At 40.6% G+C, this 23,890-nt stretch overlaps 1 protein-coding gene across 2 annotated transcripts in view; it reads right to left on the bottom strand.

Moving 5' to 3' along the window:
• Positions 1-1,977: 1,977 nt before the first annotated feature.
• The window catches only part of LOC102298422 (protocadherin Fat 3), a 69,063-nt gene continuing 47,150 nt past the window's right edge, over positions 1,978-23,890 (bottom strand). The window contains exons 38-53 of one of the 2 annotated variants that reach the window (XM_005928028.3): positions 23,694-23,837; positions 23,419-23,616; positions 22,965-23,242; positions 22,298-22,860; positions 21,856-21,987; positions 21,585-21,742; positions 20,466-20,997; positions 20,108-20,261; positions 18,584-18,740; positions 16,544-16,936; positions 15,252-15,507; positions 10,847-10,945; positions 9,728-9,787; positions 9,406-9,444; positions 8,025-8,090; positions 1,978-6,580 (exon numbers count right to left, since the gene is read on the bottom strand). In XM_005928028.3, coding sequence (XP_005928090.1) covers positions 5,823-6,580; positions 8,025-8,090; positions 9,406-9,444; positions 9,728-9,787; positions 10,847-10,945; positions 15,252-15,507; positions 16,544-16,936; positions 18,584-18,740; positions 20,108-20,261; positions 20,466-20,997; positions 21,585-21,742; positions 21,856-21,987; positions 22,298-22,860; positions 22,965-23,242; positions 23,419-23,616; positions 23,694-23,837 — 3,987 coding nt within the window. In that variant the 3' untranslated portion in view covers positions 1,978-5,822. The remainder of the gene's footprint in view (positions 6,581-8,024; positions 8,091-9,405; positions 9,445-9,727; positions 9,788-10,846; positions 10,946-15,251; positions 15,508-16,543; positions 16,937-18,583; positions 18,741-20,107; positions 20,262-20,465; positions 20,998-21,584; positions 21,743-21,855; positions 21,988-22,297; positions 22,861-22,964; positions 23,243-23,418; positions 23,617-23,693; positions 23,838-23,890) is intronic. The other variant, XM_005928029.3, reaches the window with a different exon arrangement.

The following is a 23,890-nucleotide window of genomic DNA, read 5'->3' as shown; positions in this document are numbered from 1 at the left end:
AAATATCCAGCCAGAATTATGCCAGAAGCCTATTGATGGTTGCCAAAAGCATCTGGTGGCGATATAACTTTCTAAGGGATATTTAAACAAGTTTTAGTTATCATGTATGCATACATCTGAGCCTGTATAATTAGTTTTGACCCTGTAAAGATTGGAGAAAATCCCAAATTATTCCAAAATTGACTGATTGGTAAACATCAAAGACACCAAATTTTAAAGATCTTAATAAATAATTGGTATGGTATATTTAATTTTTAAGTTTAAGTGTTGCTGATTCAGCTGTTGTTTATATGTTAAACATGTTCACAGAGTGCTTGATTTGCTTTTTCCGCCTCAGTTACCATTTTGGCACTTGTAATGTTCCTACTATTTTCACATATTAACATTAATTTAACTTTAGAAATTCTGGTCTCCATGATAGTCACACAGGATGATAAAGCAGGGCAGGTTTTAGGCAATCCTCCCTTATGATTAACAACTGCAGTGTCCCTCAGTTTCTCAGTCAGATCGACCTCCACTCATCGTGTCTAATTTGCAAATACCAAGATGGTGACAGCCATAATTTTTTAGCTTGAGACTTGTAAATAGGACTTCACTAACCTGTGGGTGGCATCCATCTTTTATATACAGTCTGTGATGCTCCCTTTGTAACTTCACATTATCTCAGTGCATGCATACATAGCACCTACATATATATCTGTCACACATGAGTGGGTGAGTGGATAATCTTTTACTAAACAACTCTCTCCTGCGTGGCACTGCATCTAAAAATAAAAACATGCTATTTTTTTGAGGTCATGTATATTGTGTTGAGCGACATGCAGGGGAAAAACATGCATTAATACTACAAAAAAAATGCACATAGACACATATCCACAACCCTTAATTGGCCAAAATGTGTTGTATGTGCCAGAGAAAATAAAACACAATCGGGGGAATGCCTGGTTGCCATGGGAATGCTTTCTGGCAGGTAGTCAGCTTGGTGATGTTTATACGAGGAGGCTTGGATGGCAACAAGGAGAAAGTCTGTGTATCAACTCCGCGGGGGGTCGGGAGGATAATCAAAAACCGCAAAGATTCCTTTGTGTGTGTCCTTGTTAGTTAGGGCCACAGACTGGCTGCCTTCAACCTTTTTGTCAACAATCAAGAATTAATTTATTACCTTTTAGTGATGCAATTAAAGCTACTAAGAAATGCCACTCTACTCAACAGTAGGAGACCTTGTGACATTAAAGTCGCACTAATTTGGATCTTGTGCAGATGTGCATGCCCAAATACCCGAGGCTCTTGATGTTTCCACGTGTCCAAACCTTGTTTACCTTGCACTGGGGCTTGGTAGAGCCCTCAGTTCATTCTCAACCTGAAACAACCTGCACTTTAGCTCCCTTTCCTCCAGCTGAGTGCCCCTAAAAACAAAAGGGTTGAAAACTCTAAATGAGCATTTGAGCAGTCTGAGACCTGAGATTATGGTTTACTTACACATAACCACACTTCATTATCCAAAACTTTGTTTTTCTGTGGCAACTCTGTAACAGTATCAAAACTAGGGGAAAGGGTAATAGGTCTTCTTTTAGGTGTTTCCCCGATTGCAAATGCCAGATGTTCATATTTGATAAAGGTTTTCATAAAAAAACATACTTCATTTGCAGATGGTAACTGTAATATTACTATTTTTAAGTGCACAGTAAAATTTTAAAATATACCCTTGCAACAATTCCCTGGCTCTTGTGCAGTGCCACTTTTCATGTAATACCACCTGCATTAGTGCACAAGGAACTGCACAGAAGCCTGAAAATTGTGCCTAATATTTTCTGGGCGCATTTTTCAATGCCCGAGGAACAGGACTTAAAAAATCTCCATGCAGACAGCCAAAGGATTATCTAATCACAGATACATGCCTTTTAGAGATGCACCGTCTGCATAATTTCATCATCGCAATGGGTCAGAATGGAAATAAACTCCCAGGAACAAAGAGTACCACACAATAAGCTGGATCCATTTATTCAAGTCAGCAAATAATTCAGTTCCTGAGGTAAACAAAAAGGCATAATGCGAAGATTATGCTGAAATCTGCTCAACTGTTGACAGCGTATAGAGGCAAGGGAATCTAAGCCAAGATCCTAACAGCCTTTTCAAATCACCTCTGATGATTTCAGAATGAAATTTATTGTTTAACTGATCAAACACGTTGTGCACTTTACATTTTCAGGGGACATTATTATGCCTTCATGTCTTCCCAGGACATTGACAACTTTAAGCTCCGCTAAATGAATCTGCCAGATTCCGGTGGGGAGGGAAAGAAAAACATAAGAGGCATGACAAGACTGACTTGATAGGATTAAATATTTTATGGGGATTATTTATCTCACATAGTCTAGGTTGAGATCTAGCTAACCTGCTATAACACACCCATTACACATTCGCCCCGAGGACAAATGCCGTTCTCGTTCTCTCATTCTCGATAAAACGTGAATCTCCTTGATTGGGGAACATTCTTCAAGTCTTGTTAATGCGCAGCCACTCAAACACCCATGCAGCGCTGCGCTTCAGCATGTGAGTGACCTGAAATAACTTATGATCCTGTAGGAATGAATGGTAGTTTGCGAGATGATTCAACTGCAGTGGATGGCAATAAAGAATAAAAAGATGACAGCAAAGATGTCTCAGTTGCTGGCAGCGTTGATTCACAGCACTGAGGTTCTGGGTTGCAAACCTCTGCCTGTGGAAGCTGTTGTATTGAGTTTGAATGCTCTCACGGTATTCCTGTGGGTTTCCTTTAGGTGCCTCAGCTTTCTTCCACAGTCTACAGACATGCAGGCCCGGTGAACTGGAAACTGTAAAGTGCCCACAGGTGTGAATGTGTTTATCCATGTTGTAGTCTGACCTGTCCGGTATGTTTCTTTGTGCAAGCTGTGGCACGCTTCAGCCCCCCAAATACAGAGTACATCTGAATAGGAATTGGATAGAGAGGATGAATAGATGGACGATGCTATTATAAGACACAAAATACATTAGGTGAAACTAAACCTGATCACAATAAGACATGGCAACTGATATGTGTCTGTTACTGCTGGATGTTACGGTATTTCCAAAGAGTCCATCGGCACAGTATCTTTCAACTCTGTCAATGAAAACCACTTTTGCAACAACAAATGCGCTAATTTAACACAAAAGTGCGGCCTTGGATTCTCACTACATACTTAGAGACATAGACGGCTTGCATTTACTTTGTAGCATCTACTCTGTCCTTCAATTTGATGTACATATATTGTTTGCTGAGCATTTTCTCAAAGGCATGTTTACCAGATGAGATGATGAGCGTAGTAACTGTGACATGAAGGTGGCTTTTAGTTCTGACATGAGCCAGATGCATAAAAGTTTATGCAGATTTACGAGTGAATCTGTATTCCTCTACTCATATTTGTAAACCCGTGCCTACGCATGGTGCTCTTTTATAAATCTCAATCAAAGCGAAACTTTACACATGTGCATGATTTCCACTTAGAGCTTTCATAATGAATGGATGTAAATCCTCCCTTATTCCTCATTTGCATATAAATCAAGCAGTGATTAGACATGACAATGATTAAAAAAAACACAGCAAAGAAGAAGTGCAATTTCCCCAAATCTGAGACTGAGACACTAATATGAGTCATGGACTAATTAAAATGTGTATTTGGCGATCTCAGTTTTGGAATCACGAACATAAGAGAAACTAGTGATGGGAGAAAAAAAGCTTTCACCTCTGGAAGTTCAGGGCAGAGGATCCTGGCAGAAGTAAAAACAAAATAAGACAGAAAAAAAAAACGGAGACTGCAAACAAGAGGCAACAAGTACATCAGATCACAGGAGGAAAGCAGGCCATCATATACAGCTAGCACCCACAATTATTACACCGAAAACAATAACAATAATAAGAGGAAGATGATGAAGAAGAAGAGAAAGAACAAGCAGAACATGGAAAGGTCTGATCAAGTTGAAATTTGTAAATGGTACATATACAGTTACTGTAGGTTCATAAGTATTTGGACATTGTTTCACTGTTTGCTTCTGTACACCATCACAGTGACTCTTTGAAGATCTGACAGAACATCTTCAGGGAGATAAAAGATCTAGAACTGAAAGCTGCTCGTGTTTCTTTTTTTTACCTCCTGAATTTATAATAAAATGAACAGGAAACAGGTCTCATCTGGTCATAAAGCTGCTTGTCAGTCAACCACCCAACTATATAGGCGATTGTCTATTAAAATGGCAGTAATTCCTAAACAATATTAATGGGACACTTTTGTTAAATCCCTTGAACTAAAGCTTAAAGTCTGCACTTCAATCACAGGTTGACTGGTTGATTTAAAATCCACTGTGGTGGTGTGCAGAGGCTAAGTTATTGATGATGCGTTTATGAGCTGGAAATATATATATTGATAACAGGGAATGCAAGCTCAGCCAAACTGGCTGTTTTTCTTCACTTCTGTCTCGGTTCATTTTTCATCTTCTCTCCATTCTGTCGGGCTTGCCTCACGATGGTCTGTCACGGTCTGGAGTACGAACACGGTCCACACATTCTTCCTTTACAAATACCAGTTTGTGCATGGGAAGAGGTGTGTGTATTTTTGTGCACACGGTGTGTCTTTTTTAAAAAAATCCACAAATGACCCGAACAGCTACCATGAATATGTTTATCTTTAATTACTCCTAGCCAACTAGGAGTCAACTAGGAATATTCTCAGAGAACAGCGCTGTTTCGAAGCTTCGTTACGTGGAGTTTATTTTCATTTGCATTCCCTTTGTTGTGTGTGAACTGGGAATGCAGCAGCATTTACACTGCGTTATCAGCGAGCCAACCATGAGCACATGTCCTGGGTGAGTGATTCTGTACTTCACGGTTGCATGTCCACACAATTCTCTAAGCCGTTCTGCACATAATGCCCCGAAATTCATTTCACATATTAACACCAGGTGTAAAGCGGGCTTCAGTCTGCCTGAAGCACTGCTAAAGCTTCAATATATTCAAATTACATTATGTACATATTGATTAAATTAATGTGTTTTAATAAGTAGCTCTGTGTCCTTCTACTCACTTAGAATAGCCGATTGAGTAAATAAAAAAATATATCCTTAGTCCTGTATTTAATCATATCTACACAGGCCAGGTAACTATAACACATGTGCTCATGAAGAGACTCATAAGCAAAGCTACAAATATGAATAAATAAATAAATCCACATAGGAAAATTAAATGATTGTGTAAAATCAACCTCAGGTAATCTTAATACTGTCTGTGTCTGTGTGGGATGCGAGCGAAAAGCTCCCTGCAAAACAAACCTGAGCGCGCGTCAGTAAAAAATAATAAATGCATTAAGTATTGCACGGCTGAGTTAACAAAATAATTGTCTGCCAGTACATGTGCGATCCGACACAGCGATGAACGAAATACATGATTTGAAAATTTGCACATACAGGGGTACGCGATCTAAAACAAGCTCCAAATGTTCTTCTTCAGTGACTCTAAATAATACATGTAAAAGCACTGATTCAGAGCCAATGGCAGCCCAGGTGTAGCTGTGACGAGACACATATATTTCCTCTTATTCCTCCCGCTTATAAATGAGCCAGGGGATTGGTGGTGGATTAGTGCTTGTTTACACAAGGATAATAATGTCGGATAATAAAAGTGTGTATGTTAACATTCTTGTCCAATTATTTTTTTTTAGGTGGTGGACCAGTGTTCGAGTAGATTATAAATGTGAACCGTAACCAGAGAGGATCACCGCCACTCTGTGATTTGCAAAGGAACAGAAAATCTTTTTGTTTTGAGCGTGAGCTCATTTCAGCCCATCCCAGCCTGCTGCAGGTTCAGATCTGGTAGAGGCTCTGTTTATTCGTGTGGCTCTCCTGGCTCTCAGTGACACCAGGTTCAGTAGTCTTTCTAACTCATCCCCAGAACCTGCCAGACTATTAGAGCCAAGCCCTCCATGGTCTTCCCGTGATCCCCTCCATTCCTCTGTCTGTAAGTCCCAGGCCCTGAGGGGGGGCATAAGTTGAGCTGGGTGCAGGTTTAGCCCTGGGGGACTGGACGGATATCCTTCATAGGCTCGCCGAGTTGGGGGTAGAATATCATAAAGGCTCTCCGTGTCTTCATTTTGTTCCGGATCATGTCTGGACTCTTGGTACTCTTCATACACGGGCGAGGAGCTGTCGTCACAGCTGTCTTGGTCCTGCAGCTGCTGATCTCCGTGGTCCTGGTGTCCCTCCATGTCCTTGGTCCTAATGTTCATATTCCTTCCTTCCTCCTTGTACCTTCTCTTTTCTTTTCTGTCCGGGGTGTGTTTTCTCTCCCACTCTCCAGACTGATTCCTCTCCCACTGAAAGGTCCTCCTCCCAGTTTCCTGTGTCCTCTCACGGCTTTTGTCCGCGTTGTAGCCCATCACCCTGTAGTCCAGCTGCAGAGAGTGCGTGCTGCCTCCGCGTCTGATGTTCTGCTGGGTGTCATTAAGCTCATAATGGGATCCTAACTCAGGTGGACGCAGTCGTGATGGCGACACCCAGCTTGAAGTCTGACAGGAAGACTCCCAGCGGTATGCTGAAAATACAGTTTGGCATAGTTTCAGTAATAAACAGCATGGATTTAAGCACAATCTAAGAAAGGAATGGAACTTAACATGGTGTAATAGCAACATATGTCTTTTTCCATGGAAAAATCTTTGCTCCTAAATCACTGGAAGCATATAGTTTTACTGTAGTGTGCATTAGGGTGCACTACAGTGGTGGTCCCACCGGTGGGACACAGATCTACTCAGTAAAATATGATTTATGTAGGAAAAGCACAGCGATGCTATCACGCTGGCCTCATTCAGCTTGTATCATTTATTGTTGCTATTAACTGATAAAAAATCTGGAGCATGAACTTTTTTCAGCTGTTGCATACAAGTTAAAGAACCACAGTGTTACAGCACAGTGTGATGAAGACTCAGATCTAATCAGTCTAATAGGATCAGCCGGCGAAAGGTGTCCATCGGTAAATAAACTCCTCGTCTAAAACAGCAGTATCGCTGCAATCTTATCTCCAGCAGGTAGAGAGTGGTGACACCAGTAACTACACTTCTGTGCATCTGTTATAGGAGGACTGTTGTGATTCTTACAGCTGCACACACATTTCATTTTCACTTACGGTTCTATTGCTGCCCTTGTAAAAACAAAAAAAAACAACAAAAGACAAATAAAATAAATAAATAAAATGAATGAAAAAAGCTTTCTCAAGGTGTAAAACCACCAACATCTGGAAAAAAGTTGCCAATTTTATTATCAATTTTGAACCCATTTCCGAATAGCTTGCATATTATCTGGCTTGTCGTGTTTATTTTGCTTCTCCCCTTAAATTGTCCCCATGCTTATTATCTCTACCTTTGATTGGGTTTATTTTTGCACAAGAAATGAAGCACGCATGATAGTGTGTGCATGTGTGCATGTGTGCGCTGCATGTTTGAGAGGTGTAGCAGGAGACCCACAAAGTGCCAGAAAGTGGGGCTTTCTGTTTGTTCCGTGGGATTTCTCCAGCGTGTTTGCTTCGTGTAATCACTCCAGTTCTCATTTACTTTTTTATTAATGTGCAAATAAAATTAGTCGACATTTTATTTATTTATTTATTTTAGATTTCAGTTCATGCTGCTAAATGGACTGACACAGAACTCCCCGCTAATCCACAACTTCCTACAAACTACAGCATGCAGGTTGCATAATTCATGGTTAGGTTAATGAGCTGTGAGGGGAAAAAATATCATATTGATGAAGTGAGAGGAGGCAGAGGGGTCACCCTGTGTGTGGGACAGAGAGTACACTTAATTACTGTGCTTGTGCCAGCCACTACTATATAATTCATGACACATGTGTGGACACAGATATCTAACGGACTGCCATGCCAACGAGATCTTACTGCCATGCCATGCTTGCCTCAAATATCTGTCTCTGGTTAAAAAATGTTCTAACAAAGGGTTAAGGGAGGGGGGGGGGAAAAAGAATGCTCTTACAATCCACAATGTACTCTTTGATGAACTCTACGCAAATCTCATCTTTGCTCTGCAGGTGATGACTCGCTGTCAGTAAAATGGGAAACAAAACAAATATCTCATGGGACGGCGAACCTTTGATGATGAAATTCTCGGTGAATGCAAAAAGGAGACGGCGAATTATGACACAGAAGAAAGCACGCTTCGACAACAAGAGAGGGAAGCTGGCAGAGAGCCATTTAGCACGCCGCTTATACCCACAAACACAATTCATAATAGATAATACATGCACACAATCATGCTGCAACTGTATACAAAAACAGAAAATGGAAAAATACCACGATATATCAGATTCGCTTTTTTCACATTTCTTCTTGCTGTGCTTGAAAATAAACTTGTGAGATTGAAAACTTTATTAAAAAAATGTTTTGTGCAAAACAGAAAATTCTGAATCCAAAGGATGTCTTCAAAAAAAAAACCCACTGGACAAACATCATTTAATTCTCTTTGTCTGAAATGAAGCTGCGTGTGCTTCAGCAGGCTGGCAGTGACTGAGGCATAAACACACTCTTGCTCTGGGTTGGAAACGAAATGCTTTGTAGACCTAGTAAATTACATGCAACCGAGAACAAACAGACTTGGTAACTATGAGCCAATTAATATTGATTGCAAGAGTGTAGCACAAGCAACTGACAGCGGAGTAGGGATCTTAAAGGATAGGTGCAACTGGATTGTGACGGCCCCGGTGTTTGTTTAAGGAAAGTCATGCATTCGCTAAGAGCAGAAAGTCAGTGTTCCGACTGTAGATGATTCCCCCCCCAAAAAAAATGTTGAAAAAGAAAGTGTTTGAAGCTGCCTTCTCCTCTGCTGTTCTGGGCGGATGTGAGGCTTAGCTCAAAGTGCCCCTAATCCTCTGAGACCATCTGCAAGGCCGGGGTGAAAGCTTTGCTTTGCTTGGAGCTAGGACTGCTGCGCCCAATTTAGCAGTCATCAGAATTCAAAATTTCTTAATTAACTATGAAGCAGAATACGTTTTAAAAGTATCTCTGGACATAATATTTTTATTTCATCAAAGAGCTGCCTGAATGTTGTACCTGAAAGCCCTACACTGTTTGCTACACACAGGGCAACAGAAACTGACTCACATTCCAGTTGTTTTTCCCGACCTCCGAGGTCAGAAAACATAATCGGAAACTGGAAGCCTGCATTGACATTCAAAGAGTGGATAGAGTCGGCATAAATAGACATAGTAATCTGTACTATTGGGCTCTGATGAAAGTATTCAGAGACAATACTGCAAAGGATGCAAAAGGTCAGGTTGTGGGTTCTCACCCCTGACAAATAAAGTCAAAGAAATGGCAAATTAATAAGATGTTTTTCCATTGCGTTGCATCTCACTCACCAGGGCTGCTACGCCGCTGTTCTTTGTCCATGTTTGACACTACAAAGGCAGAGAGAAAGGGAAAGTCAGAGACAGAGCGAGACAAACAACCCAGAAACCAAAGGGGAAAAACTGAAACACAGAGAAATCCGGTGTCAGAAACTGACAACAAATATTAGAAATCTAAGCAGGATGTTTAATTCGTAATAAGAACGGGGGCTGAATGGCAGCGGCTCGGCTGCATTCAGTAAATCTTTTTGCTCTGCCGCTGAACAAATATGTTGGCGTCGGAATGACAGACACAAAGAAGACAGGGGAGTTAACAGAGGATTTTCCTTCATACCTTCACTTTCAATGTTATCAACAGTATCATTGACGAGACGTATCACTGTCACTATGGAGGCTAGGCAGAAGACAGAAAGAGAGAAGAAGAAATGGAAATAATCTCAGTGCATTCATGAACAGGGCAAGGTTTTATACAATGGAGGTGACTCAGAGGTGCTGAGAACACGGAGGAAGCATGTTGCAAACGTGTCTATATACATGTGGTGTCTGTGCGTGCGCGTGTGTGTGTGGGTGTCCTGTAAGAAAGCGAGGACTCTTTGCAGCTACACTAATTAGACAGGAAATAAAGCACTGACATAGATTTCCTATGTAAAGAACACAACCACACACACACACATCAGCATCATTACGGTGCTTGACTTCCACCCTCTTATAGTTAGCCAGTGGAAAATCAATGCTATCGAGTTATCTGGGAATTGTAGCTTTGAAAAAAAGATGCACAGGCAACCTGTGCATATTGGTTGCATTAAAGCATTTCCACTTCTCTAATATCACCCTGCTTTTCAATAATTACTACAGGCCCAGCATTTGATTTTACACTAACCTTCATTTAACCAGGCAATTCATTAGGAACTAATTCCTATTCACAGTGACAGCCCTGCGAAAGGCGAACCCTCTCAAGGGAACTAAGAAAGAAATGTCAGATGCTTAAAAGACGGCGGCACACATTCAGAAACCATTTAAAACACTCCCTGCTTGAATACAGTCACAAGACGTAATAACACGTGGCAGCAAGCAACACATAATTGGCAGTCTATCTAACGGACAACAGCATCAGGCAACCAAGAGCAAAGCAAGAACAGCACGCACAAACAGCGAGCAAAGACAACAGCAGCAGCAAGACAACAAGGTTAGAAGGATATGCATGCAGAACATGAAGCAGCGGACAGACTGAAGATGGAAGACACTGGTAAACTGAGAAACAATTACATGTTTCAGTGAGAATGTCTGACAAATCTGTCCACTTTTAGGACTTTTTTCTGCAGAAAGTTCCAGGCTTTAGTTGAAGGAGTTTAAAATGATGGTGGGACAAAGAAGGTACTGGTGTGGGGAACATTACCTACAAACTTCTGGCAATTAAAATGCGCTTAAGTTAATTTGAGTATCAGAGTCTTACCGTTGTCATCGAAGGACTCTGAAGTGTAGGAGCTAAGTGAGTGCTCCTCGGAGGTGGAGTCCGAGAGACACCCCAGCCCGTCCGCCAACTCCGACACGTCTAATGTAAAAACACAAAACAACACTCATTCACATCAGCAACGTTCACTCATGGTAAATTAAATGTAGGTTCAGAATTGAAAGACGTGTTCAGATATCCGAATCGTTCAGATCTGAAAAGCTCAGTAAGGCTTGTGCTGTATTTACATTTAAAAGCTTAACTTCGGCTAATAAGAAGCTTCTAGAGTCTGAGCTAAAATAACCTCGCATCAGCTTTGAGTTGGATTTCTATCAGGGTGAAAAGAAGAAAGGATCAGAGTGACCGAAAACTCTCTACTTTGTTCATTCAGTGCACTCATGGGGAAAAAATGTGTCCACAGATCTGTCACTCCGCCTGTCCATTCATTTTCTTTCTAGCTGGCTGTGTTCAGTTAGAAGAGCGAGGCTAAATCTGCTATTCATCTACTTTTGACTCAGATAGAGCATATTTAAAAAACATATTTGACCTGCAGAATGATTTTTTTTTCCCATAAAGGCTTCCTCGCTGCTTTGATGTACAGCATTTTCCACAAATCCCAGTACACCTACTGCAAATCCAGGTCTGTCCATTTAATGCTGTCAGCACTATCATGGAGGGGGTGAAGACCACCGAGTTACTGGTGGTTATGTAACTGCTGAATAACTGCTTAAAGAAAAAAAGCAAAATAGAGCAAATTGCATGACAACATCACTGCGCTACAGGGTAGGGTGGCAAGTAGGTTTCTGTTTTGGGTCAAGCTTTTCATACTGTGGTAATCAAAGGTCTTCTTTTATGTTACAACCCTGCAATTTTGTCTGCGCACACAAATCAAATTAAATTTTGTTTGGAGAAATCTACCAGGCCTAATATCTCCAGTTTTCCTTAACCTTTACGTCTGCAGAGGCATCATTTCAAATAAACTGGTGATTACAAGTCAGTGTGGTCTTTTTTCGTGCCTTTGCCGAGCTGTTATTTGAAGGTTTGTTTCCTTCAAATCACTCCAAGTGTCCTCTGAGTGATTGTCAAACAACTGCCCGGAGGTCCGTAGCAGGTACTTATGACTTCAGATAAGCTGTAAAGACTGTTTACAACACAGCCAGAGGCAGGTGAATTTCTCTACCAGGTGCCCCTTATGTAGAAGCAATGAAGTCTTTTTTTTTTTTTCTTCATTTTTGCTCAAATTGGGAAAGAAATACAGAGGACCAGCAGAGTGGAAAGGCTGAGCTGTGAGATCAATTGTTTGTGCAAAATAAAACTGCACGCAAAGAGCCAGTTTTGCTGATGTGATTAAAAGTAACTTTTAGCAAACTTTTGGGAAAACTAAATAGGCTTTTATTTAGTAGATGGAACAAACAGAGAGGAAAAAAAGAGAGAAATAGAAAATAGAAAGCTATTTAAATCCATTTTACTGCCTTGCTGCTATGTAGCGATGGATCTTAATGTGAGAATCATTGATTGGCAATAAATGGTCTGGGTTCTGAATATTTCCTCATGAGCATCTTTTCAGAGGAATTCTTCTCCAGATGCTTGTATTGAGTCACAGTAAACAAAGATGCACTAACAAATTATATGGCATCAAGTCAAAAAAGTAAATCAAAAGTCTTTTTATTCAGCTCATTTTGGAGCAAAGATGCCAGTGTCACATTAACGCAACGTCTCAAGAAAAATACATTTTTCAAGAAGACTATACAAATATTTTATGTCATGCAATTGCTTCCCGCAGTTCCAGCTGTACCTTAATACATCCCAGCACACAGTTGTTCCTGTGGGTGGGTGGGTGTAAATTCATAATAACAACAGAGATTTTGTGATAGCGTTTTGAATCTCACACCTCTACACAACAGTTTACCCTTGTCTGACAGGTGTGACAGAATTTCAAATCTTCAAAAATCTTGTTTTTCACTTCACGTTTGGTAAGCAAGCATTCAGGGCTCGGCCCATCTTGTGACCAAATCCGTACTCTGCAACCGTGTCCGCGAGGGCCGGGATGTCTGGACATCAACCTCAGCTTTCTGAGCTCAAGCTACGTAGTCATGGTTCAATGCATATGGAAGAAGCGAAACGCTCCTGTGGGAATGTGATCAGTAAGGTAGTACCATCAATCAAACTAAACAAGAAAGACAGTGCAGCAGCCACAGGTCTAATTCAGGATGCAGGCAAGGGGACACTTAATATAATCAGGTTTTGGAAAAAGCAAAAATGTTTTACCCTTTCTTTCTTTCTTTCTTTCTTTCTTACAAGTTCCTATAATTAAGACCCACCCAAACTACTTTCTTTGCCGAGCCAGTTCAGTAAAATATAATGTTACGCTGATTTAAGTGATACAGTCTACAATTTGGCTCCCTTCTTATTTTATGTTTTTTTCCAGACAAGTTTTCAGCATTTCAGTTTGAAACACTAACAATTACCAAGCAAAACAGAGCCAATCCAACAGTTTCAACTCAAAGTCATTTTCAGCAAAATCAAACATAAATGTCAGTCAAAGCGGCCGCGCTCCTAACTCCAGATGGATGAGTTTAAAAAAAACTCTCAGAATTGAAACACTCCATAGAAGCCAGACTGTAAACATGCTGTAAAGTTGGACATTTTAAGCATATGGGGAATAGCTCTCTCTTGAAGCCAGCCTATTGTGACAGCTAGAGGAACTGCAGTTTGTGGCACATCTGCACTGGCTTCAATATTCACCTCCAGAGGTCACGCCTCGATCAGTTCACTCTGAAACACCCAGCTTTAGAGCAGAAATGACCATTTTTAGAACCAGGTTTTAATCTCTGTGGCATGTTGTCCTCCTGTGAACATGCTAAAAGTCTTGAGTCTGCCTTCACTTTTTAGTATTTTGCAAGTAACCTAAGAAATAGGTGCAAAAGTTTACCGTAACAAGTGCCAACATACATGGAAAAAGAGTATTTAAGGGGAAAACAGAGTTTGTACAGTTCAAACCTTTTTTTTTTCCAATGTCAGTCTTCAGAAATGACTTCCTGTGAGTGAAACAGTTCATAGTTAGTGTTTAAAATACTCCTCCATGAAGAAGACATCCTGAAGAGTTACCAACAGTTACCAAAAAAAACCCAAACTATAGAGTTCAGTATGAGGCCTGATTTGTTCAAAGAGTATTTTCCAAGTATTTAATTATTCATCCCATTTTATTTATTTATGATCGAACGGGTAGTAACAGAAAATAACCATAGTTACTAACAGGGATGTTCCCTGGTTAGTAACTATTTCATGTTTTGACCTGTGGCCTTGTTATTGAAATACACATTATTGCACTTGCTTGTGGCTGTCGTGGTGTAAATAACTTACAAAACTCATTTGCAATTGATTAGTTAACCTGGCAGTTAACACTGCAGTCATTAACAAAGTAATCTTGAGGTCAGTTTTCTATAAGTTTTATCATCATTAAATTAATAAACTGGTGGTGTAAATGTGAGTAGGTGGTGCTGGTTCTTTTTTTTCTTTTTTCTACAGACACTCAGCGGGGGACCAAATAAATAAAATAACCTATTTCCCATTCCTACAGGAAAAAAATCAATAATTAACAGCCAGGAAGTTCCCACCGCAAGCTGTATTATTCACACAACAGGCTGGACAAAGGATCGAAATATCTGACGCCTACCTGCGCACTGAAATGCAACGTGGTTATTTCATCGACAGAGAACAGACTGGGAAGAGTGTTGGCAGCTAAAATATCAGACGGATGCTGAATTACAATGACATTCTTCTCTCCTTCGGTTTGGTGCCCGTACAGCTGACAAAGGTAGGTGTGAAGCAAATTTAAGGAAAAATAAAAAGAGGGAAACTTGACAGAGAAGTTGGGTGACTTTGTGTGGGAGTGTTCCAACTACTTTGATTTTTAACTGAACTTTATTTTTTATTTTTTCTTTCTTGCTTTTTTTATTTTTTATTTTTTTTGCAAAAGTAGGACAAGAACATAGGACATCAGTTCTGGCTGATTACCCTGACCATTCAAACAGAAGTGCCCACAAGATCCAAGAGAGTTATCCTGATACAAGTGGACATAATTGCCAATTTCAGCAGTGTAACAGAAAGTTCTATTACCCATTATTGCTCCTAGGAAATAAATAAGAAAACTGAAATGATAGCAAAATAAAAATATTACTTTTTAAGCACTCTTGCTTACTCTGGGCCATTTTCTTTGATGTGTGTGATCAAAAGGCATAGAGCACTGTGAAATGAGCTCTCTCAGTGAAGATGGTGGTATTGGTGTAACACAATGTGTTCATGGCCTGTGTACTCTTTGCCTTTTTGATCAGGTTAGAAATTGTGTGCGCACATGCGTGTGTGTGTGTGTGTGTGTGTGTTTGCAGGCAGACTGTTGCAGTCTTACCCTGTGGACTGTTATCTCTCTGTGTTCTCTCCAGCTCAAAAGCTCTCTGCCCCCACTCCTCCTCTCTCTCATCTCTAGCCCTCTCCAGCTCTTTCTCCCTCATTTCTTCGCCTTCCCAGGACACTTTGTGGGCCGGGCTATGCTCTGAGCGGCAAGCAGATGCTGAAGGGAGATTGGGTGCCACACTGCACACTGCGACGCCCCGCCTATTGGCCATACCTCGGACATTAGACATGTCTGAGAGGAAGCTGCTAATCTGCAGAGACACAAGAAAATACCCAGAAAGTTCGGGTAAGGGCAAGCCAGGTAGTTACTATTCAGAAACTCGAAATGCAAACAAATTTATACAGGATTTCATGCGTTATTAGAAAACAAATCATTATTTCATTCTTTGTGCAATTACACGCACAATCAGAAACATACATAAATTATCAAATGATTGCTTTTTGTAAAAACAATACAATATTCTGCACCGGTGTACGACCTTTCTGTTTTATATTTCCAACAATTCCAATTGATTTTCTGATACCATTAATTGTTTTTCTTAATTATTGCCATGAAAGAAGAACTGGGTCATCACCCTATCTGAAGGGCCACACACATGATGAAGTCGCTGCTGTGAAGCTTATTTTAGCTCATCACATGCAGAATTGACTACAAAGAAGACATGAACATGATTATTAAATGTGAGCAGACTTTCTGTATCCTGTAAGCTGATTATCTACATAATAGAGCGAATGTGCTGGGAACATTACTACTTTTTAATCTACCTATATCGTCCTTGTGTTATATTTGATATCAAAACCTAGTTCCTGCCATAAAAACACAGTTTTTATAGTTGAGCTGTGTGTGGAGCCCATGTATTCTTTCTCCAGCACACTGTGGCTGTTTTTAAAAAATAGGACTAATATAAGAAATAATATTCTTTCTTTTAAATTATAATATAAATTCAGATAAATTAAGGAAGTGCAGCATTGTCAAAAGGGACTGATGAGCTGGGAGATATGATGCTCCACAAATATTGAAATTGTCATATAAAGTGGATATTACTTTGGATGCTCATTGTTATAGTTTGATATTAAAACTTAAATACTCTTATTTTAAAGCATATAATTCCTGCTTAGCAACCATATTATTCATGTGTTTTCCTAAATGGTCTGACCAACTATTTTTTTAGATATTAGCAGTATGAACATATTCAGATATTTAACTTTGTCACAATTTTGTCTGTTCCGCAGCATTTACTATAAAGCAGACACATAAATATCATAATTAAAACAAGCTATGCACACCTGACTGCCTTCACTGGAAGTGGTCCTGTCACCACTGAGTCCTCCTGGTAGAGGGGAGTGGGCAGTTGGGCGCACCATGACCTGGGGAGGGCCCACACTGCTGCCTCCCACCTCACCATAGGTGCTTGTGGTTGCTGGTGAGCCTGATACACGAACGGCTTTAAACTCAATCCCTTCTGCTCCCATGCCAGTCTTGTGCAGCATGTAGCTAGTTTCTGTGGAGATAGCCGAGATGCCCATCCCAGTCTGAACACCGGGGCCTGGATCTGAGTCTTTCCTGAATTTGATTTTTTTCCTAAAGACGATGAAGAGTATGAGGAGGAAAATGATGACAAACGCAAGGACTCCAATGCCAATTATCTCTCCTGGTCCAACGTAAGACAGAGGCTCAGCCTGCACAACAAGAAAAGTAAAATGATTAAAACATTATAATATTATAATAATTTTTTCTAGTTTAATAACAAACAGTTAAGTGTCAGAAAAACTCTAAGGTCATCAGTAAATACACAGATAAAAAGTTGAAAGAAGAACAAGCTTAGAAATAATTCACTTCATAAAAAAGGTCTTTGTTGTCAGATGATTAACATGAACATGAAGTGCTTTTTCCAGCACCTAAAGATTTGCCAAAACATACAGTGCTGTGCAAAAGTCAGTTCTTTAGATTGTTAAAAAGTTGTCTTCTCTTGAGCGTTCTGTAGGTCTTTGAAACTTTTCCTTTAGATACGAGCTTTCACTCCTTTCAAATCAAGTCCTTGTCCCTGACCATTTTCAGAGGAATGTTTTTTTTTCTTAAGCCACTTAACACTCACCTGTGAATCATTCAAGCATAAAAAAGACACCTTAATCAAAGGATGAACTAGTGCCGTGCCCACATATAACAGAAAACCTAGCAAAGAATCAATTTGCAATTAAATTTTAGGCATTTTTTACTAGCACCCTATTATCAAAACACATCGTTTGTTCCCAGTCGTTCAGTCCAACAACAGAAAATGTAACAAAGTTTGACAGATATAAAATTCTGTTTTTGCACCAAAAAGCAGATTCCCAGAGAGCTATTAGCCAAAAAATAGGCATATCTTGGCATATTTGAGGAAGCTGGACAAGTGAATGACAAAAGAATAAATATCTACAACAGTATCTGAAAGTCATGTCCTTAAGAAATAGGAAAAATTCACAGGACCTGAGAGGAAAATAGTGAAGTTAGTTTACCCCCAAAATGTTTAATACCATCAAAGAGGGCTCATATTAAACCCCCAAACAATTTCTAAATGTTTGTTATTACTCTAAACATGAGATTAATAAGAATCTCATCGCTACATCTGAGACGCTAATTAGCAAAGTTTTGAAACACAAAGCATCTTTTGAGTATTGAAGTAAATGAAATGTTGGTATCGGGGAAATTCATCATCTAAAGCTGGGTATATTTACAACCCTTATGCTCTCACTACTCCAAAAGATTATGAGCACATTTTATGGTCTTCCAATTTGGAGGGAGTGATTGAGCTCACAGCTTTTTTGTTTTAATGCAATGCGTGATGAATAAGTTTTGGCAATAAAATTCTACATTATCTCTAATGCAAGCACTCAATTAAAAAGAAAAACAAACAAACAAAGAACAAAGTTAACATACATTAGTTGTAAAAGAAGCTTAGTAGATTTTGTCAACTCTGCTGCAGTCCTCCAGGGATTAATGAAGGTACCTTCCTTCTTATAATGTGCCACATTAATTGGGTTTGCAGTCTCAGTATAAGGTATATGGCACAATAAATTCAAGAGCATAGCAACTTCAAATAGAAACAGCAATTTAGGCATTACTACACTCTCATTTATCTGCTGTGGGAACAAAGATACCAAGCTGGTGAATAAGCCTTCCAGGGGGCTGCTGTAAACTCAAAATTCTCAATTTCACTGTGTATGCCAAGTCCAATTAGGTGCGAGCTGAATGCACAAAAAAACAATTCGAGGAGTTTTCTCGATTATTTTTTCATTTATTCTGTAACATCTACAAAAATCTAATTCCAAGCGTCGCTCATACGCTACCTGTGTGTCATCCCCAGGATCACCAGGCGTCGGATCATCGCACAGCTGACCCTCATACCCTTCTGAACAGTTACAGTAGAATGACCCGAATGTGTTCACGCACTCTCCTCCATTTCCGCACGCTTCCTGGTCACACTCGTTGACGTCGTCGTCACATCTGTGGCAGCAAAAACGAGTAAGTAAAGCCGCTATGGGGGGCCGCAATATGATGTTATCAAAGTTAAGAAAAAGGAAGAATGCAAAGGTGAGAGTGAGCTAAAACATTTAAAACTTTTCCCAAATGCTGGGAATTTTCCCCATTATTTACATTTAGACGGTTCTGATTTAAAGAATTATGCATGAATGCAAAAAACATGAACACACACTCCCACTGAAGAAGCAAATTCCGGCTGAACATCATAAAAGTAATTTTACTGCAGACACATACATGCTCATCTCAGCTTGTCATTTCAAGCATGGTGTCCTGCTGTGCAGCGGATGGAAGATACATGCAATTCTCTTTTCAATTATTTTCTCTTTGATGGGATTTTCAAAACATTTTGCAAATCTGACGGAAGAATTTTGCAGAAAGCTTCATGGCAGAACTTTCCAAAGTTTTGCTTTTAAATGATAAAAGTGCAGGTCACAGCTTAGTCATTAATTAAACACACTATACTCATTAAGGCCTGGATGTGCTGGCCAGTGATATCCTCTCATTATTATTTTAAACGATGAATACTTTATCCCATAATTACAAAAGTTAATGAAGTTGTCTCACATTAGTTTTATTAACCTATGAAATAGATGAGTAATAATGAGAAAATGTCAAGTTTTCTGGCTTTTTCAATAACAAAATTCTATATTGTATTTTTTATTGTAATGCATATATTTTAGTGCTGGAAGAAAAAAAACAACAACAACTCCACAGTCAACTGAATTCAACAGCTATTTGTTTGGTTTCAATCTGTGTTTAACATTAATTATTAATGATATAAACAATCTGGTGCCTGAAAAAACAATAAAAAAATTTTCCATGGTTTTATTAGTGTAAGGATAATTGAATTTAAATTAATCAAATGAATTTTTAAAATCCAAGTCAAAAGCATAAAAAAGCCAAAAACAAAACAAAAAAATTCCTCTGTGGGGGAAAAGTGCCCTCTGCTGGTGGCTCTGTGGAACAGCCGCATGAGCAGAGAGGTTATTTCAAAGGCAATTACTAAGCTGTAATTAAGAAGACAGCTAGAGAATGATTATGGGCTTTTCAACTAAAATTATGCAGAATTAAATTAGAACCACTAACCCCCCCCCCCCCCCCAATAACAACTAATGTGGGCTAATGAATGGGATTTTGAGTCCAGCACATGCTCTTTCATGTTTTCACTGAGAGGGAGGGAGATACAGACGTTGAGTATCTTAATAATCAGCACCGTACGGCTCTCATTGTTTACATACTTTCTAAACAGGACACAGCATTTGTCAACACTGCTGTTACAGCCGGTTATTAAGGCTAGAAAGTGTGAGCGATTCCAGGCTATTATATCTTACATAAGTCCCCCGAGTCCAGTAGGGCAGCCACAGAGGAATGCGCTGCCTACAGGCTTGCACTCTCCACCATTCTGGCAGGGGTTTGGCATGCAGGATGTCAGTTCAATTTCACAGCGCCCCCCAGTGAATCCAACACTGCAAGTGCACATAAAACCTGTGGAAGAGATATTTTATGTCTGAAACGTATAATTAATATCAATAGCATAATTCTAATAAATGATAATGATCAATGATATAACAACAAGTTATCAAAATAAAATGATTAAAAACTGAAAAAACAGAGTAAAAACAAAGTAATGAATGTGTCCCACAGCAAGGCACATACACATGATCATGTTTTTTGTATATATACACACACCTCCAGAGGGAAGGCTACTGCAAATTGCTCCGTTGAGGCAGGGCTGACTGACGCATGGATCTGGATAAAGCACGCAGCCCAGTTTGACCTCGCTGAGCCCTGCTATCTCAGCATAACGGCTCCTTTTATTCTGGAGCGGCAGCTCATTTCCGTTCAGCATCAGCGAGCCCAGGCACCCCTGGAAGCCGTCCTGAGCTCTCGGAGGGCCCCTTACGCCACGCTCTGCAAGCCCTGGCCCTCCCTGGCTCCTTGCTGACCCAGGGCCTGGCCTCTCACCTTGCCCATTTAGTGGCCTGACTTGGGCCCCAAAGAAAAATGATGAATCTGGTGCCAAAGGCCAAAGACGAACCGGGGCTCTGGCTGCCCGGCGACGTTCCACATAGCTGTCATCCAATGACAGGAGAGTGTAGTTCATAGTCAGCTCCAAAGTGACTGCATGCCACAGGCCATCATTTATCGGTCTGCCAGAGATACCCATAATGCCAAGGGTGTTGTCACAGTCCAACTGAAACCAGAGTCGACCGCCTTCAATCTGTAGAAGGAAAGAAAAGTGTTGGAACTAAATAATTTGTAGTGCCTCAATAATGCTATGCTTCTTATTAATAATAACTGTTATAAAGTTATATAGTGTAGTATTAAGTGGACACAGCCCTGAAAAATAAAGGCATGAGACCACGTGTCCTTGGGGAGTAGAAAGCTGTAGACTCTCGCTCACGCTTGCCTGAGAAAGTGTAGATAAGAGGCGACCATCTCTAGTGGAAGTTACTGAGACACTGTTGTTTAGACTAGAGTTAGAGAGCTTCTGTAATAAAACTGTTAGTGGCACAACACCAATTTGAGATCGGCAGCAGCGTGTCATGCAGGACGCATCTCCCTTCTAGAAATAATAAAGTGTTAAATGGTCTACTGAGCAGTGTTTTGTCTTCCATCGGATGCCTCTGAGGAATCAAAAGAACTCGGTGAAGTGTGATATTATATAACAAAAAGTTATATCTTCTGAATAATACCTGATGATGTTTTTTAAAAAACATATACTGAGAAACATGTTTCCTTCTAACAGGAAATGAGCAGCCAGTGTTTTGCATGACCCCCAAAAAAGCATAGCCCTGTAACCTGTACCTTAAGCATGGTGCAGGGGTTAACCCGTGTGAACATAATGACTCCTCTTCTCTGAAGTGTTCTGATCCTGAGGCCGAGCTTCATCTCTCCACTCTGGCCACTCGCTGTCACTCTGTACTTGATGTAGCTGTTTCCAGAGAAACTCAGCGAGGTCTGGCCTGCACATTTGTAACACACAGAGAAGCAGGAAAAGTTTCAGGTTACACTAAACCTCATCAAGCTAAATCAGAAAGACAGAAGTTATACAAACTGCAGGCATGCCAAAACACACCTGCACAGTCATCTAGTCTCTCGGGCTGACACTGGCAGACAGATGGCGCAGTAGGACCAGAACGCACACACTGCATATCAGCTGGACAGGACTGACCTTCACAGAGCTCCACAGGGGTGGGGCATGTCCCTCCTGTTTGAAAAGGGGTAGAAATATAAATATTATTTGTCATCATGTGAAAAGCCTTCAGATTTACATTATTCTTTCATTAATTTATTTATATTTACATGCATAATATATGCCTCTGTAGTTTTTGTATTTTCTTTTTTATAGAATGCAAAATGTATACTACATAAGCAAAAATTCTGCATGTTTTCATTCAGATATTTCAGGATTTTACTGATTTTTATATGAAAACTATCAACCAATGCCGTTCATAAACTGATGATACGTGTTTGTGACACTGACTCTGTGAAGGTTCAAAAATGAGTGTAGTACAAACCGGGACAGGTGCAGGTCTCTTTGCGGCTGAACGTAGGCGACACCAAGCTGACCCTCTCTGTGCTGTAGGTGACAGGCGAGCTCCCGTCCATCACAAGTGTGTTTTCACACACTCTATCCCCACACTCCAGCTCGCCAGAACAAGTGCTGCTCACCACCACAGCCCCAGCTAGCACACCTCGAATCTGACCCTGCGCTGCCACCTCCTCCAGCTTTGCAGACAGCTCTTGCTGGGAGTAGAACACAGCCATGCGTCCACTGCCCGGCGTCTCTGGCCTCTCCATGGCTAGAAGCAGGTCCACATCCGATGTCCCCATCACTGGCTGTACACTGAGTATGTGAAGAGGATCCTGCTGCCCTGGTGACCATTTCCATCCACCTAGTCCCCGTAACGTTAGCTTAATTTGGCTAAGGTAGCGACTAAGTAAGTCCTCTGGAGACAGCAAGTTGAAACGTAGGGTGAGAGCGCTACGCAGCATGACATCTGTCACTTGTTCGACCTGGATGGAAACGTCAGCTATCACAGCAAAACGTCCATCGCTCACTGTAGCGTTCATCTGGTACCTGAGAAAAGGCAAGAAAAGATACTGAATTGTTACACCAAAAAGTTTTCTTTTTTCCATATCAGTGTTTTGTTTTCCTGTGTGTTTGTGTGGTCTAGCGTTCACCTGCCAGGTTCCAGGCCTGGCAGCGCTACAATGCTGCCATCCTGTCTGTTGACCTTAAACATGCTCTTGGGCTGAGGCTTCTGGGTAAATGACAAAACGTCACTCAGGTCACGGTCAGTTGCAGAGATCCGACCGATCGGGCCACCTGGAAAGGTATCCGTGACCATGACGATGAAGATCTCCAGAGGGGAGACAGTCGGCTTGTACTGACTGTTCCCAATGACCCTCAGAAATACCCAGGAAGAGGAGGAGAGACTAGGCTTGCCAGAATCAGTTGCCTGAGAGAGACAAAGTTATAAAAAAAGTTATAATGACACTTAACAGCAAAGAAAGTTCTACAGTAATAATAAGGTCTTGCTTTAGTGGGTTGAATTTACACTGGTGTTAAAGTTCTCCATAAAAGAAAAGTCTTCATATTAAATAGGATACTTTTTAAAACCGTAAAGTTCCTAACCTGGATTTCAAGAGTGAATTCTCTGGGGGCTTCAGGGCCAAACACACGGTTAGACCTCAAAGTCCCAGTCTGGTCCAAGGAGAAGAAGTTTCCCTCATTTCCTGACTTGATCCGAAACTCAAAGGGTGGACCATTCTTAGGGGAGTCTTTGTCGCTGACTGATAACTGGAGCAGGGTGGTGCCAGCAGCTTGGTTTAGCTGGAAGTAAGAAAGTGAAGTTGAGACAACATTGAACTAATAATATAAATATAGACAGCAAACACGCACAAACGTACCTGTATGACCACCGTGGAATTGGGAGGATTGAAAACTGGGGAGTTATCGTTAACGTCAGAGATATCGATGTTGATTGTGACTGTGGAGGACATCGCAGGAGAGCCACTGTCAAACGCCTGTACCGACAAAGAGTATCTGGACACCTAGGCGGTGAAGAAGAGAATGTGATTGCCATATCTGTATGTACATCAGGCAG

The sequence above is a fragment of the Haplochromis burtoni genome, unplaced genomic scaffold (assembly GCF_018398535.1).
Source record: "Haplochromis burtoni strain Fernald_Lab_line unplaced genomic scaffold, NCSU_Asbu1 Contig_109, whole genome shotgun sequence".
In the NCBI taxonomy this organism is placed as follows: domain Eukaryota; kingdom Metazoa; phylum Chordata; class Actinopteri; order Cichliformes; family Cichlidae; genus Haplochromis; species Haplochromis burtoni.
The sequence above is the reverse complement of the archived record's forward strand: the minus strand, read 5'-3'. Positions and strand labels throughout refer to the sequence as shown.